Source organism: Monomorium pharaonis, chromosome 8 (genome assembly GCF_013373865.1).
Source record: "Monomorium pharaonis isolate MP-MQ-018 chromosome 8, ASM1337386v2, whole genome shotgun sequence".
Lineage (NCBI taxonomy): Eukaryota > Metazoa > Arthropoda > Insecta > Hymenoptera > Formicidae > Monomorium > Monomorium pharaonis.
In genome coordinates this window covers 5,200,945-5,216,396 of record NC_050474.1, presented here as the reverse complement: position 1 = coordinate 5,216,396, position 15,452 = coordinate 5,200,945, and the positions used below count along the sequence as shown (strand labels likewise).

The 15,452-nt window shown below is 41.4% G+C and overlaps 1 protein-coding gene across 2 annotated transcripts in view; it reads left to right on the top strand.

Annotated features, from left to right (window-relative positions):
* LOC105833820 (carbonic anhydrase-related protein 10) overlaps positions 1-11,718 on the top strand; it is a 132,012-nt gene extending 120,294 nt beyond the window's left edge. Inside the window, exons 7-10 of one of the 2 annotated variants that reach the window (XM_012675839.3) lie at positions 9,163-9,317; positions 9,560-9,685; positions 10,133-10,181; positions 10,268-11,718. In XM_012675839.3, the coding sequence (XP_012531293.2) occupies positions 9,163-9,317; positions 9,560-9,685; positions 10,133-10,181; positions 10,268-10,332 (395 nt within the window). In that variant the 3' untranslated portion in view covers positions 10,333-11,718. The remainder of the gene's footprint in view (positions 1-9,162; positions 9,318-9,559; positions 9,686-10,132; positions 10,182-10,267) is intronic. The other variant, XM_036290472.1, reaches the window with a different exon arrangement.
* Positions 11,719-15,452: the final 3,734 nt, after the last annotated feature.

The following is a 15,452-nucleotide window of genomic DNA, read 5'->3' as shown; positions in this document are numbered from 1 at the left end:
GGGAAGATTTTTTTTTTTCTTAGAATTTTATCGAATTAAATGAGCCAACAAAATTTCTTCGCGATATAATAATATATTAATTCCCTGGAATGCTACTCATATCTTTCCGACATTAAATACTACTCTGAGTAAAATTTCACCTAACATAATTTACACTTTTTTATGTCCATTTTATATCTGCTTTCTATTTTTTTATGTTGCAATGCGTTAGAATAACTGAACTTACATTATTTTAATGTGAAAAAATGTTATTAAATGTTATTTATTTAAAGCTGTATATTAAAATACTAACAGCAAAAACTGTATTAATTAAAGTTAAATTAGCACTCCGATGAAAATTCACTCAGAGTAGCATTACAGTTAAAGCAACACATGTGATAATGCAAAATATTTTTAACAGTTTAGATGTAAATTAAGCGTTTAATAACGCTCCTACGGCAATGCAATCGCGAGCAAGTAAGGATCTTTTCATTTATCCGCGCACAATGTGCATTGCGAAATTGATTTCACCAGCATCATTAATAATAATGTCAGTAATGTCCCTGCTAAATCGATTTCGGGAGTAATGCGTTTTTAAACCTTGATCAATAATGCGTATGACGTAATTAACGGTGATTACGACTGGCGCAGATGGATTGGAAAAGCACGATGAGAAAAGCGTCAACATGTCGTCGAATATTTTCGAGGCGTATTCGGAACACACATCGTTTATTCGCGCGCATACGAGTTTCGTAAATTATATATCATAATTACTAATTTTTATTATAACTGCGTTCTTTAAATTGTTGCATCAAATCTGCATTGAATGAATTGTTCGATGGGATACAGGGTATGCCCATTACTTCGAATTTTAAGCGATAATTTTTACTCGATAAATGAGTTTCGAGTATTCATACGTATTTTCATACATCGCGTCTGTAATATATTTTAATATATAATGCCTGGAATATTTGGAAAGAATAAATTGTTTCAAAATTGCGATTAAGCAAGAAAGGAAAGCTGATTTGGAACTAATGGAATCTATTTCTCACGTGCTAATTTGTAGCATTTAAAAGTGATTTTTTTCATACAAAAATAACACCAGTAAAGTTTTTAGTCTTTCATCTTTTAGACGTCCACGAAATTTCCCCACGATATTAATTAAACAGTTAATGAACATACACAATTAATTATCAGTGTGCGTTTTCAATGTTTGTGTTATAGAAAATTTTCTCTCCTTCCTGCTTATGATACCTTTATCTTGTTACTTTGTAATTATCATCGCTGGCTTCCGCGTGGTGAAATCGTACCGAGGCCGGTGAATTAAAACGCACTGATTTACGCGGTCGTAATACACGCACGAAGGGGATGCTTCGACGCTGCCGGTGTAGTAACCCGAACAACGGAGGAAGCAAGCGAGCAGGACGGAGTCCTAGGTACCGGAGGAATATTCGCGTAGCCTCGCGTACACACATACACACGCACATACACACACATTACCAGCCATTTACTCTACGCGCAACCCCGTTTACAGCCCCGCCGAGCCGCACACCGCTCGGCGAATGCCTACGTATCTACGAAATGTAGATAATAGATGAAATATTTGCGCGGTATGCGTGGTATTAAACCGACACCCCTGAAATTGTATTTTATAGCTACCCCTGCCACCGACGGGGCCCACTCGCGCAACCCCTTCAGAGTCCTGACTCTCTCCCTTCCACCATTCCCGCTTCTCTTCGATGCATCCAGATTGCATGTCTCTCTCTCTCTCCCCCCCTCCCTCTCCCTCTCCTTGCTTCTCTTTCCTTCTCGCGCAGCTGCACAATCGTATACACAACGTCGCAATACGGCAGGGTAGCAAAACCGCCCCTTTCTATCTCTCGACCATCCCCGATCCTCCACCGCTACCGACCCTCCAGACGTGGCGTTTCGCCGTATAACGAAACGCCAGAAACCAGTTTGCGGATCCGGCCGTCGGGAGGCGCGAGGTATCTCTCACCCGATGCGTTTCTATCTTTCGACGGGGTTGCATCCCCCTCCGATGCATCCGTCGTTGCCCCGGCGCTTTTCTTCTTCTTCCCTTTTTTCTTCTTTTTCACTTCTTCCATGTCCCTATCCCGTACGCGCGATCTCCCTAGTCGATAGAAATATTTTCCGTCGCTACGAAGGATTGGAGGTGGTGAATTTATCACGGTGACAGACCATCCTCTCTTACTCTGTGCCGAGGGCCGAGAGAGCAATTCCTCTTTTTCAGAGTTTTTTTCGCTCGCGGCGAGGGTAACCGCGGATACAAGCTTCGCCGATACGATGATTTGAGAATACTGAAAAAAAGCATGATATTTAAACGTTGCTTGAAGTAACGTAAGTCGCTCTCGTAAAAAGAAAAAGATTTGATGTATTGAAATGATAATATATAACGTTATATATATAACTTTAACGATATACAAGTATCTTTAGGATCACGATATTCACAAATATATCATAATGTTTAATTGACAAGTCTTGTATTAAATAATGATGTATCTGAGAGCGGGATACATTACGAAATAATGCTACGGAAATCAGATTGCATTGGCCGGCGCCGGTGGATTCGATATAGTACGTGTAGCGTGGTTTTATATATACAGATGTTATTATTTATTGATACGTTGCTGTGTATCTCCTGTAAAGCTCTCAAAACATATCGGGAGCTGCTACACATACGTCGAATATACTATGATGCTTACCTTACCTTCAAATCGATTCGGAAGGAGCATAGTTATGAATAAATATGCAGCAAATATTTAGGTTCTTGGGCTACAGATTCTGTATGCGTAAATAATGACAAGTGTCCAATAAGAATCTGATTAAAAAAAGACCATGTGAGAGGAACATTTCCTTTTATTGTACAACAAAACATTGCAAATGAAAAAAACAGAATGTATTAATTACACGACTTAATTAGAATTTCCGCTTTTGCTAATTAATCAAAGTCATATACTATAATATTTTCAAAATTGCAATATGTCAAACGTTAAATAAATTACTGTTTACTTTCATTTTGCACACGTACGAAATTACAGATGAAACAATTAATTATTAAATCAGAAGGATGTTGACATTTTAAAAAGATTATTTCAAACACAATAATAAGTGAACACAATAATTGAGATTGATAATACGAATAATACAACCAAGTGAAAAATGTCTTGTTATTTTAAAGATTAGGTTTAGAGCTGCTTATAATGCTCAATTTAGTAATGAGTTCGTATCAACTGTAACGTTTCTATATTTATTTTGAATTATTTCGACATTTATATGAGTTTTATTAAAACCCCTCGCTGTGGTGGTCGTGCCGAGTTGGCGTGCTAATTGAGAGTAAACAGCAAAATGATCGCTTGGTCTTTCTCCCCCTCGCTCTCGGGATATAAGACAGAATAAACCGCTCGAGAGAGCTTGGCCGGCTTACGAGCCGAGAATTATTCACTTGGCAAACAGGAATCTCGTTTCGAGAAATCGAGCGGCGACCCAATGTACGAGGCGAAATCGACACGAGTGCCTCTTGTGTGTCAAACAATACCCCCATACGTAGGCACGGCACACGTACGAGTCGATGTTCGTTACGTGCGCCGAAGATGTTCTTATGTTGCGATTATCGCCGCTGTCATCATCATTATCCCGCCGGTGTGCGCCATTAGGCACGGTCAATTTTCCTAAGAGCACCTCACGTTATTCCCGGCGATGCGCGACCTCCACGCAACGAGCCGGCCGCGTGTCGTGCGTGTGGACCTTCCACGGGAATATCTGCGCGACCGGCCACCCCCGAGGCCCTGACTTTGATAGTAGATAATGGCGCGTCGGCACGGATTTGCGACGACCATGAATTATTAAACGGGAACGTGTTGTATCGCTTTTCATGCCGCAAAAATCGCCGTTTTTTTCCACAAGAAAATTATTATCATACGGGATGTCTAGTAAATTCGAATACTATTGACGCGAGAATTACGATATCTTGTTTTACAGAAAACCAGAAATGTAAAATAAAAGTTGTAATCGATTACGTTATGTTACGAGAAAGCCAATCTTTGATTTAAGCGAACTGTGTGTCTGTTTGACTACGTTTAATTATGTATACGAGAATTATTTTGATAAAACAATGCTTTTCGAAGATCAGCTTTTAGCCCTTCGTTTCACAACGGAAATTTGATCTTTTTATCAAAGATTTATGAGAAATATAAAAAAACAGTTAAAAAAAAACGATGAACGACGGCCTTTTATTGAACTCGTCTGAAAAAATCCATTTCAATTTTATTAAAATGAGAATGCGAGAAAACGCGATAATTTCGAGATTCGATAGACCACCGTTCTCCTTATAGCGGTCCTCTACAATGCATAATACAACTGCATTTTGCCTCGTTTAAATCTCGCTTGTGTACGCGGACGTATCAATAGCCCCCGCAGACTCTCGAAACGGCGAAGCGATCTCGTAGCCGGCGGTCTTTTCTCAGGCTCGCTCTTTTCCCCGTCTTCAGGGGGAAGGAGTTAATGCATTTCATTAATCACCAGAAGGGCCCTTCCCACCCTTTCTCGTCCATCTCGTTTCTCCCCCGCCCTGCCTCGGGCGCCCTGCCGCAGACGGTACGAAGCAGTTGATATTTTCCCGTTCTTCGGCGCCCCCATTATTATTACTTGTCATCTCGCCGGATTTCTTTCTCCTTTCCTCCCCCTCAAGCACCATTTACCCTCCCCATCTGGCGCTCTCGTACGCCGACCTCGTCTGGCGCGCCGGGAAGGAAGTGAGATCACAACGCGACGATGAATAAAAATATAAACACACACGCACGCGGGGCCGTAAGACGCACGGCCGATACACGTAGACGTGGAAAGATAGCGCCAAATGGCGAACGAGGGTGAGTGACACAGGATGGTCGACGGCGGGCGTTCGCCTCGAGAAGAACTTGACGGCTTCTACTTTTTGCGCTCGGAGTTCCTGAATGTCGGCGTCCTAAGAATATCTCCGCGCGAAAGAGGAAACGGCAGTGGGAAGGGGAGGGGGAGGGGGGAGCGGCGAGGGGCGCGTTGGAAGCCGGCACACGGGGTGGAGGATCGTTCTCTGTGCGAGGCAAAACGAGGCAGCTCCCTTGTGCCGGATCTGCCATTTGCGAGAACGCGTTCACCCATCTTTAATGTCACGGACTCAATACGAGAAATAGACGGCCGCGTATATAGAGCGACATTTTGATGAAGCGCTCGCTCCCCGTCGCGGTTACTACTGGTGGTTTTCGTCGCATAGAGGCGAAATTGTCGTTGCGTTACGTTACTACTTCAAACGGACTCGTTACGATGGTTAGATGCACTTAAAGTGTTTCCGTTGTACTGCGTCGCGACTTGCTCCACACACATCTACTCTCAGATTCGTCAGCCATGCTTGCGGCTGATATACTTCAGTCCCCCTTTTGAATCTTCCGTTTGCATGCACTTGATTTTTTACCTCTATGTTGTGATTATAAAACAAATACGTTTGCAGGCTATAACTGGAAGTATCGACATTTTTTTTAATCGTAAAGAGTTAATTGTTCTATATGATGTTCTTTGGATAAATGTTCTATGTGATGAATTATTAAATGGATAAATGTCTGTATCAACATATACATGATATGTTTGTGTGTACACATTAAATAATTTATCGCATAATTTATTCAAAGGTAAAACCTTGAAAAGCTTAAACGACTAAATTACTTATGAAAATGAGGAACGTGATTATCGAAGCTAAAAAATGTTTTACTGCTATAAAGGATATAATTATTAAAATGTCAAAAAATGTCAAAATTTTATTTTCTATAAGAAAATCTACAAGAAATTTCTATGATTATCGCTTAGTACTTTTAGCGTAAGAATATATTTGTTTAGCACACTGTAAAATTAGTTGACAATTATTTCCATAATTTAACACAACGGGAAAGACATACTTCTTCACGTTTAGATGCATAAATTAATGAAGCGAACAGCACGGCTAGCCGCAATATTTGATATAGTGGGCATAATACGTATATCCATGCGGTTTGTGTAAATTTCGCTATATTCCATACAAGTAAAGGGGGATGAATTCTATGCGCTTGTGAGCGAAGGTTCATGACAACGTCACAGACTTGATGCGAGAAATAGATGCAACATATACGAGGAGGAGGACGTTACAGTGGAGTCCGTGTTAGATGTTGGCTACATAGAACCATCGTGGATTATATGTATCCCTTTATTTGTAGATAAACTGGCGCGGGCGTGTGTGTACAGATGGTTCAGGCCGGATTTTCATCTCGTCCACAACGAACGAGATTCGGATAATCTTATGTACACCTAAAATGTACATACGCACGGCCGGTGATACCGGTGATACGCAGTCGACGACCGTGCGGTTCTCTGTGCTTTTTTTTTCCACCCCCAAGGTACGCGCTAAAGAGCTCTCTAATTGAACAGTCGGCTGCGCGCGAGATTAATTTTCGCCCGGCCGATGTGAGAAGCGTGGCGCGGGGAGAGACGAAGACACGCTCGAATCGAAGGTTCGCGCGGTGAAACCGCGCGGTAACATACCTCCCAGGGTCCCGATAAATACGATCCCCCCGGCGTGAGCGCGCGCACTGTTCCGAGAGAAAGATTTATTTTCACCGCACATTCTGAAATGATGACCTTTTACGCTGGATTTCGCTCCGCGCGCGCGATACGTAGGAAAGATACAAATCACTTCTGGACATTTGGCGGTTACGAACGGCGCGCATCCCATCGTACATACACCCGCGAAACCTATCGCTCGCGCTCTCTTCAAGAGTAAATTCCGTCGACGCATATCTCGCACGTCGGTCTCTCTGAAATTCATTTCGCACGACGCTCCATCGATCCGCCAAAATCGTATATAGTCACATCTAAATGTGTAATTAAATCGTAATTACATGAATATGATTCTCCTTGTTAATTCCGTTAACATTAGCTTTTCTTGTGTGCGTTATTTTTATAACTCAGTGTATCTTAAAGAAAAATGCTAAAAAACCTTATATACTTTATCATATTTTTTTTGCTTAAAATATCTTTATTTCACATAGAAACAGCTGTTCCCAAGTATTACTCATACACAGAATGAATGATTTCTCTGTAGTAGTTAAAAATTTAACTATTCTCTAAAGCTATTGATTTCAGTGTCATAATTTATAACTATATTAAACAGTGATCCATTTTTTCTTTCAATAATAATACATTGATTTCAATCAATGAGAATTCGTTTTTAATCCGATCATTGAAAGGCAGTGAATGACCATTGATGATCACAATTATACAGTACTACTAATAAACAATTAATTTAATTTAGAAAATAGATACAGATCAGAAAATAGTTTTGTTAAACTATTTCAAAATAGTTACGCGGGATATGTTCAAGCATGATGAGCAATGCAAAAAAATTTTGATATTCTATTATAGCAACACTGGCTTGAGCATCTTTCATAATTATTTTGATGGTAACAAAAAAAATTATTTTCCGCTCTGTGTCTAATTAAATTTTTACATACCTTAGTATGCTTTTCGTGCAGTTACTAATTACGGTTTGTTGTTTGAGTGTAATAATTGAATTGTGAATGGCAGCTTTTGTGAAACGCGGTAAGCCCACTGTTGTCGATAGAAAGTTATGCCGGTTAGTGCATAATGCATTGCGTGTACACACTATTCTGCATGAGACGCAGATATTTGCGTAGTGACGGCTTGCAAGCGAGTTGCACATTGTGTGTTTGTTCTTGTAATTCTACTGTTTACCAGGCTACATGATACACTTATGACCAGCGACGTTTGAAATTATAACTCGCTAAATGTGCAGAATCAACGGGCGTTATTACCGCGAGAGCATTATGGCTTAAGTGCAGTGCCATTATTTCGATGGCAAGAGTAACGTTCGCTAATAATAATTTTAAGATGCTGCAAACGTGGGAAGTGAATCCATGAAATTGTCAGTAGTAATAGCAGTTTAGGATCAGCCGCTTTTATCGCTTCTACGAAAAAGACGTTAATATTAATTCTTTGAGATTGTCCTCGATTTAAATTATATAATTGTGGGACATTCGGTGCATTAGCGATTTTTTTTTTCGTGTACGCGCCTGAAAAGTGCACGTGTTGGAAATGCAGATTGTACTTAAATATGTAACGCGAATACATGGCCCGCGCTTTGTGCACAATTTATGTGTGTTTGCGCAGTGTCAATCATAGCCGGCTGCTCCTTTCGCCCTCGTTTTTCCAGACTTATCGTCGTTTTTTTTTCGCCTCGCTTCTGCTGGGGTGCCAAAAGTTCAAAGGCGAGTTCGCAGAAACGAATCGCGAGCAATTTCGCCCGCTCGCCTTGTCCGCCGCGTTCGCTTCGGCGCGAAAGTGGCTCGTCGTCGAGTATCGCGACACCGATTTGCCATCGGGGAGCCTTAGCGCGAGAGAGATTTGAGACTTTTACGCTTTACGATCCCCCGTAATCCACATACGCCTGTTATCGGTAAAAGTACGAGGCTCGCGCTGCGCGCCCGGATAATCGTTGAATTTATAGGAACGCCGCGCCGCGTGCAGCTGCAGGGAATGATTCTCGTTTGCCGAGTCTCGTGGCCGAGTACAGGAGTCGAATTTCAAAAGGCGCAAAAAAAGCGCACATAAAAACGAAATGATTCATCGAAAGAGCTTTCTGCCTTGTGCATAGTAGTTAAACATCTTAGAATATCTTATTTATTAGATGTGCCATGCTCGTCATCCATAATTAATTCTTTATTTCTACATCGGCATGTTTAGCATTTTATGTACTAATTGCGTTAACACCACTCCTGAATCTCGCTTCTCCCAATCTCTCACTTTGTAATCTCCGTCTCCTAATTGGGGAACACACTTCTGTTTTACGATTTTTACGATTTTCTTTCCAAGGATCTAATTAAACTTTTAAAGTCATCTAATGTGCGAAAATCTTCTAGAATTAAAGGGGTATCGCTGACTGATTTTGCTTGATTTATTCGGCTAGTATCGTTGAAAGTCCTTGAAAATTCCAGCGAAAGAAATTCGCTGGCAGTCGGCATAATCGTATCCACTTGCAAAGTAACTGAGATAAGCGATTTCATCGCGTGAGACGAGATAATTTAATCTTATCTTGAGAGAATGGGTCTGACGTAAATCTTATTAATAATTTATATATTTCAGGGGACACCGCACCCGTGCGCTACCTGTCCCTGAAAAGCCTTCTACCGGACACCACCGGTTACATGACTTACGAGGGTAGTACAACGCACCCGGGTTGTTGGGAAACGGCGGTTTGGCTGATCCTCAACAAACCAATTTACATCACGGCCCGAGAGGTAAAACATCGATCCTTTCAATCGGTGATTTGCCATCGAACTTCTCCCGGCATATTTTTTCCCCCCCCTTTTTCGCTTCCCAAAGTCCGCTTATCAGGAGTTCGCGTGTCTCGCAATAATAATCGAATCATCGTAAATAGCGGCCGACGCTATATGACGGCTCCAAGATAGTTTTGTCGATATTGTTGGATCAATCGACGGAATCTCGTCTTTCTATAGAAACGCATTGTTTCTGTTATTAGCTGTACGCCCTAAGGAAATTAATGCAGGGCCCTTCCAGCACGCCGAAAGCCCCTCTCGGTAACAATTCCAGACCGCTGCAGGGTCTTCATTATAGAACCGTACGAACAAATATCGATTTTGCCAAGGTAATATAACGCTTGTGATTATGTCATTCGATACTCTTCGTGCGAAGAATGTAGTGTCAATCAGGGTAATTGGCATATCGCGGTAAATCTAATATCGTAATATTAGTATATCCATTAAAGGGTTCTCAAGGGAAAAAAATGTTTGTTTAAATTATATTTATTAAACATAGATTATAAATTATACTCTATAAACAATTGTCAATGCATAAGGAGCTTTATTTGATTTAAATAAAAGCTTCTTTCGCGTTTTTTTAGCATTAAATAACCGGATATCGTTTTTTTTTTACATTTAATTCGATTTTTTATTTTATCTATAACGTTTATTAAAGTTTTATCAGTAGACAAAATTCTTGCTATAAATATTTTGATTGATCATAAAAGAATCAATCTCGTCGGCATTTCTCGTGGAACTGCAACTTAAATGCACTTTCTGTGTTATTCCGGCAGCGGGGAAACGCCAAGTGTCCGTCGATGGCGCAGGACATGCATTATAGAGGTAACACACGATGTTAGCCAGGCTCCATGAGCCCCTAAACTTCGTGCTTCACCGCGAAGGGATCGTCTCGATGAGAATTTGAAAAGATGACTTTTTCCTTCCAGCCAACACGTGGCGGGATGACGGTTCCCTATCGCACAACGTAGTCTGAGGCCATCCCGCGGCAGGACCACGAGAGGGGACTTTTCTTTAAAGAAGTGAGACGAAATGAATTCACATGTGACGTGAAACAAAGGGGAACGAAGGAAGGATCGATGGAAAATTTCTGATGGGGGAACGAAGAAATTGTGCCGTGGCTGTGTGAACAGAGACAGAACGTAAATTTATAATACGGTTGTAAGTGGAAAACGCGAAATGAATAATCGCGTAATAGAAATGGACGAACAGCTGTAACGTAACCGCCTATGTCATGCAGAAGTTACATGTACATAATTATCTGCAAATTATATCACGCGTAATTTGCAGATAAGTTTACAACGTCAATCAAGTTTTGTTTTATTCTCTCCGAAGTAGCGAGGACAAAGTTGCGTGTTGCTACACAGCACTAACGTAATTCTCGTAACACGAGTGATCAAAGGAGCTTTAAGTGTCTTGTTGGGATACAGATTTTCGTTTAACGCTGTTTGTAAGTTTACGCATTTGGAGGCTGTAACAGTTATCAAGGATGGGCGTAACTTAAAATAATACGTGTCATTATAAATTTTACGGTGTGTATATACATGTATACACATATATACATATGCATATAATTTTGTAAAATGGACAATAGCACTTTCAGATGACGGATGATTCCTATAGCGACAAGATAAGCGTTGTCTCTTAACGTAAGGGAACTTTTTTAAAATGCCCATCATTGATAAAATCAATCTGTTTTCACATGAAAGACCGCGAGAATAAAGTCACGTTCGCTTGAATGGATTAATCCCGCTGCAAATCAGTCGAGTTATTTGACAGGTTTTTGTCAATTACTTCGTAGCCAATGGCGATACGACGTGAACGATGTAAAGCGAAAACCATTACGAAACGGGGGTGGGAAAATGGGATGGGGGAAATGAAGCGGAAGCGCGGGAAGAAGCGGGACGATCGTGATGGATCTCGGTAGAAGATACAGAAGAAGAAATAGCCGGGTATCTCGTTGGTGGAAGAGGCGGAGGAGAAGAGGCGGAGGAGCAATTTCGTAATAGCTCCGGGATAGAGAGGAGTAGGATAATAAAGAAGGAATGGTTCGGAAGAGGAAGAGATTAGGATGAAGTCATGTGGTAGATCAATCGCGCGGAAGAGAACGCTGGCTCTCTCCGTTAGCTTAGCCGACGGACGAATAATCCGGCGCTTTTGTATATAAAAACACAGAAAATGTACACGAACAGACATTACCTAAAAATAGACGTTAAGCAGCGCGGAAGGTGGAACTCTTAGGGAGGAAGGAAAGCGTGTGTATAGAGAATAAAGTTGTATTATACGAAAAAGTGAACGTTTAACAATTGTGGTTAATAACCAAAAACGGTAATAATAAAGGCGACGTTATATTGTACAGCAACAGCGATCGCTGTGTCTACACATTCCTTCTCTCCCTTCACTTTTTTTCTTTTCTCGAACGCGCCAGATTCTAATCCCTTCCTTCTTTTCCTGTGATTGTGCCATTCTGACGTTTGATTGGATATATCCAGCCATAATCTCATCGAATAATTCACACGGCGTCGTACATCAACGCATGACGCGCCAACGGGAAGAGATATCAAGGACGTAAATTAATAAATTCCAATAACCCGCTAATCTACGAGGAGAGCCACTAATCGCTTAGGAGAAAGTTCGATTCGGCACACCCTTCAAAGTTAGGCATTACAAATTTCTTCGTCGACGTGCGTCAAGGGTAAGGTAAAGTTCCGACGACGCGCCCGCGCGAAAGTTTCGGTGCTCTCGAGCATCGGCAGAGCACCGCGCTCGATCCAAAAATTCGAGCACGCTGACAAATTATCTGGGAACAAAACTGGGTTGAACATTGGCCCGAAGTTCATGCCTCGGCCTGTGAGACCACGTTTCATCCTTAATTAATTATCCACGGCAGTAACGGCGAGCAACTTTCGCGGGACGCGAAACCCTTCATCCTCTTCTCTCTGTCTTTCTCTCTTGAGACGAAGGTAAGTGGATCCTATTTTATCAATTTGCGGAATAATTTATATACGAGAAACTGATTGCCCGTCAAGGCGCAATATTCTTCACGTTAACGTCACGCCTCGCACGCACGCACACACACACACACTTACCACGGCGTTATTACAATTTAATTACAATCGCAAGCGAGAAGAGTTCGAACTGCGTGCAACGTTCTTAATGAGGTCACTTAATATGTAATTTGAATCCATTGCGCGGTAAATAATTAACTACGTGATCTTTGAAGGCTAGTGCGTGGTAATTACATTAAGTACTTCTGTATATGAAAATTTATTCGCTCGGGGATTCGTCACGGATGACTCGAGAGGTGGCACAAGTTCTATTAAATTTGAAATAAAATTACGGGAAATGGGATGACGCGTCGAATAATAAGTATGTAGCGGACGGGCGATGCGTGAAGTTTCCGAATCTCTCTGCATTTGCATTCGGATTTAGCGTGTACTTCGGGAATTTCTGCACTTAGATTACCGTACGGTCGCTACCTCTCTCATTCGTGAACAATCCGCTTCGGCTGCGCGAGCGATTTCTCGGTCAAACCTTCTCAAACAGCGATACCGCGTCGAGCGCACTCTCGTGTGTCAGCCTAAACGAATGCAACGAATTTAAGGGACGGACGGCGGGATTCGCCGAGAATGTGCTGAGTAGCTGGCTCGTCGCGCACAGCCGGGGGTAGGTAAGAGGATGCTGAGAGATATGCTTACCGAGCTCAAAAGCTCCTTTGAGGGGAAAGAAGAAGGGGATGAGGAAAGAAGGCGTGGGTGGACGAGGGGAGTCACGTGACATTCTCGATTGAGGGAGGGATAGGGGCGGATGAGGGGCGAGGGCCGGCCGCGTAGTCCTTGCACTCTTTTATGGAAATTAAGGACGTGATTTCGGATTCCCACGAGTACAAGTTTCATCCTCCTTTGCTTCCTTATCATCCTGCTCGTTGTCGTGCTCTCCATCTGAGAGCCGTTGCTTCGTGACTGAGCCCCTTATTTTTAGACCCGAACGCGCACATACATGACGTCGCATGAATACGGTATCACCGGTGGATTTTGCAAAATCAGTATCGACGGCTACATTTATGGGTCGTATATTCAATATACGAGCTATCATGTAACTGCACATTTTTTTTCCTCTTGCTTCTCGAATGTACGATTCGTTCTCTTTGATAAAAATTCTATTGGATGTTTCTCTCTCTCTCTCTCTCTCACTCACTTCGCTGTTTTTATATTCTAGGTTTTTACAAAGTTTTTAAATCTTGTTTTCAAATATTTTACATTATTTGTATACATCTGTTTGCACTATCGAGTGACCTGTCGCTAATAAAAGGCTATTACAAACTGAGGTATTTACGTCTACACATATCAATATCTTATGTCCTACATTCGCGATTCGAAATATAGAACTCGATCGAAACATGCCATATCTAAATATGAACCAATTTTCTCGAAGCTTGGCGTCTTAAGTGTAAGTCGACGAAACGCGTATTGAACACGTACCTGTGCCAGTTTAATCAGACATTGCCTTCCATTCGACAAGGAAGTACTCGACCGTTAAACCGCAGAACGCGGTTTTAGAAACGCGGAATGGAAGTTAGGAAATAATAACCGAAAGTTGAATGCAACTTCATTTGGCACGGAAACTACTTCGGCCTGTACATGCAACAGCGCCATTGCAGTATGCCACATTTATTCCTCATCGATGCGAAGTGATTCAGAAGCTCGCTCTTTCCGTTCCTTCGAAGAAACGATAAAACTAAAGCACCGATAATCTTTACTTTATGACAATACGAGAAGCACTATTGAAACAAAAGCAATTAAAATGCTTAATTATAAAGTATAAAGTGAAAAATCCCACCAATATGCGACGAACACAATCAAATTCATTTGGAAAACAAAGTTTTTTTAGCAAAATTGAAATATTAAAGGATTCAAAATCAGAGAAAGTAAATACTGCACAATTTTCTTTAAGTATTTTAATTTTGACAAAAAAATGACTTACGTTTTTCGAATTGTTTTTCAAATAATCGATTCAAATAAACGAGGAGAATTTTATTCAAAGCGGACGAGGCTCTCTTTACTTATTTGTGGTTAATTAAAATGAACAACTTTTATCTTTGCCATGTTTTTCATCTAATGGACATTTAATTTAATTAGAGACCAAACGCATTTGCGTGAAATTTTTACGAACTTATAAACACCGGCATTGCATTTCTATTTACATATATACAAAGAGTTGTGTGAAAATTGTTATTATTTTGTTTTATGCAGCGTAGTTTGTATTACCAATGTTGACTCTCATGTTAAAACTTATTCTCATGAGAATACAACCGGCAAACGCAAGAGAAGCCGAAACTTTTATAAACGCGTTAATGTATTGCTTTATAAAGCTTTTTCGTGATATTGAATTATGGTATTTTGTTACTCCAAAAAGGGGAACAGATTTTACTTAAATTCTAATCGAGGAGTTATGGATTTGACTTCAAAATTAATTATTGCTGCTATAATTCTATTACAACTGTGATCTTTAATGGATTAAAAAAGGACCGTTTTAGAAACTTCGTACTTTCGAATAGCGATCCATAAAAATTAACCAGGTATTAATAAGGTGGGATCGATGTCGATTGGACAGATAACGAGCAGTTTGCCGTAATCGGCTTTGAAAGTGCGGCCGGACCATGTGGCGTGGATCAGTTCGTCGTAAACGGAGGATCTTAATTCGCGGGAAAACTCATGAAAATAGAAAGACGGATAGCCTCGGGCGATGGAGGGGGATAGTGAGGGTCAGGTAGATTGCTCGAAAAAGATAACCGCGGTGGGAAGCGGCGACGTTAAAACTTATCGGCGCCTTCCTTTATGCCCGCCGCCGATAGATGAGGCCGGAACGGCGTGAGAGGAGACGAGGGTAGAGATCGGGAAACCATCTACCCCTGCATGGTCGGCGGCCACGTGGTGGCGGTTACGCGGGACGAATAGCTAGGGGGGAGGCCCGATCATGACTCCACAGCGCGTTGAGGAATTATGGATACCATTATATGAGAAAGATTAGAGGTTCTCGTAATATTTTTATTACCTCATCTCACACGTGCGTTAGTCCGCGTCGTCGAGGGTGAGG